The 1,488-nt window shown below is 43.0% G+C and overlaps 1 protein-coding gene across 1 annotated transcript; it reads right to left on the bottom strand.

Moving 5' to 3' along the window:
* Positions 1-242: 242 nt before the first annotated feature.
* Positions 243-1,088, bottom strand: LOC149139301 (uncharacterized). Its single transcript, XM_089450675.1, has one exon. It carries the CDS (start codon positions 1,086-1,088, stop codon positions 243-245), a length of 846 nt encoding a protein of 281 aa, XP_089306801.1.
* Positions 1,089-1,488: the final 400 nt, after the last annotated feature.

The following is a 1,488-nucleotide window of genomic DNA, read 5'->3' on the forward strand; positions in this document are numbered from 1 at the left end:
TTCTCTGCCCTCTTCTGTCATCTGATTCATCTCCGTCCTTTCCTCCATCCTTTGCTGTTCCAAGTGTGATCTATTATGTCCTGCCTTCATCCTTCTTCCCTCCCATCAACATCAACTGCATTCGCTAGATGCTTGCTTTGCTGCCTATCTTCTTCAACTACCTATATCATTTGTTTCATTTCCTCATTCTGACTAAGCTCTTCCCCTCCCGCATCTAACTGTTGCTCTCTATTTCGGCATCCCTAGTTCACAAGGAGGTCCACCGGGGCATTTCCTTTCCTTTTCACATGGGATGGTATGGTGTATGCCATCTTCTGTAGTTGTTGTTGTAATTCTGTTATTACCCAAGCTGTCCTCCAGCTTTTGCTCAGCTTTTCAGCTTTTTTTCCTTGCTGTAGTTGTTTCATTGTTTCTATAACCAGCATGGAGTCACCTTCTATCTGCAGACTATGGTACCCTTCTCTTATCGCTATCTCTAGTCCCCTGTTTAGCGCATGGTATTCTTCTTCGTTGTTCGTGGCGATGCCGCAGTCCATTGCATATGCCCATTTGATCTTCCCTTCCTCGTCTCTGAATATCCCTCCTATGCCAGCCTCCCCTGGGTTGCCTTTGGCCACCCCATCGAAATTTAGTTTTATGAACCCTTGTGGTGGGTTCCTATATCTTTCTTCAGCTCTAGCCTTGCCTGCATCATGTTCCTTCCCTATCTTGTTTGTGTTTTTTACTTTGATTTCCAGTCGGTTCATAATGCAGGTCTCCATTCCTTCCATCTTCCAGTCGTCCTCTTTCCAATTTTCCAGACTTACTGTTTCTCTTATGTTTTTCATGATTTGGTTCCATAATTCTCCTTTGTCTTTTTTATCTTCGCTGAATATTACCCTGTTTCGTGCCTTCCAAAGGTTCCACAGGAGAAACCCAATTGACAGATTCCATGCATGGTTCAGGATTGTGTTGCGGTAAGGCTTACTGCTCCACTTCTCTATTGTTGTTTTTATGCTCCCTATATTCCTATCTGTAATCTCGAATAGTTGTTGGTGTTTTTGCCACAGGTTGTTACTTACACTGCAGGAGTTTGCGACGTGCTCCATGGTTTCTTCTTGTTTTTGGCACAATGCACATCGTGAGGGCCCATGCATCCCTTTCCTTCTTAATTGGTCCCAAGTCAGGGCACGCCCATGCAGCACTGTCCAGGTAAAAAACGCCACTTTTGGCCAAGTTTTTAACTGCCATATTCTTTTCCATTTTTTTATATCTGCATTCCACCTCCTCCTGTCTTTATATGGTAACCTTCTAAGGTTGTGAACATGCCTTTTATGCGTTTACCCCATCTTATTATATATGTTCCTTCTTTAATTGCAATTTTCCTGGTTGCCATTTCTTTTTGATAAATTATCCATTGATTAGTTTCTGGGGCTTCGGGCCAGTCACTCTTTGTCTTCCATTTTCTCCAGTAACTATTCTGTTCCTCTACCCAATAGTTTCTTACTG

This window comes from Pinus tabuliformis, chromosome X, assembly GCF_031772625.1.
Source record: "Pinus tabuliformis cultivar Carrire ecotype Pingquan chromosome X, CPIR1, whole genome shotgun sequence".
Taxonomy (NCBI): domain Eukaryota; kingdom Viridiplantae; phylum Streptophyta; class Pinopsida; order Pinales; family Pinaceae; genus Pinus; species Pinus tabuliformis.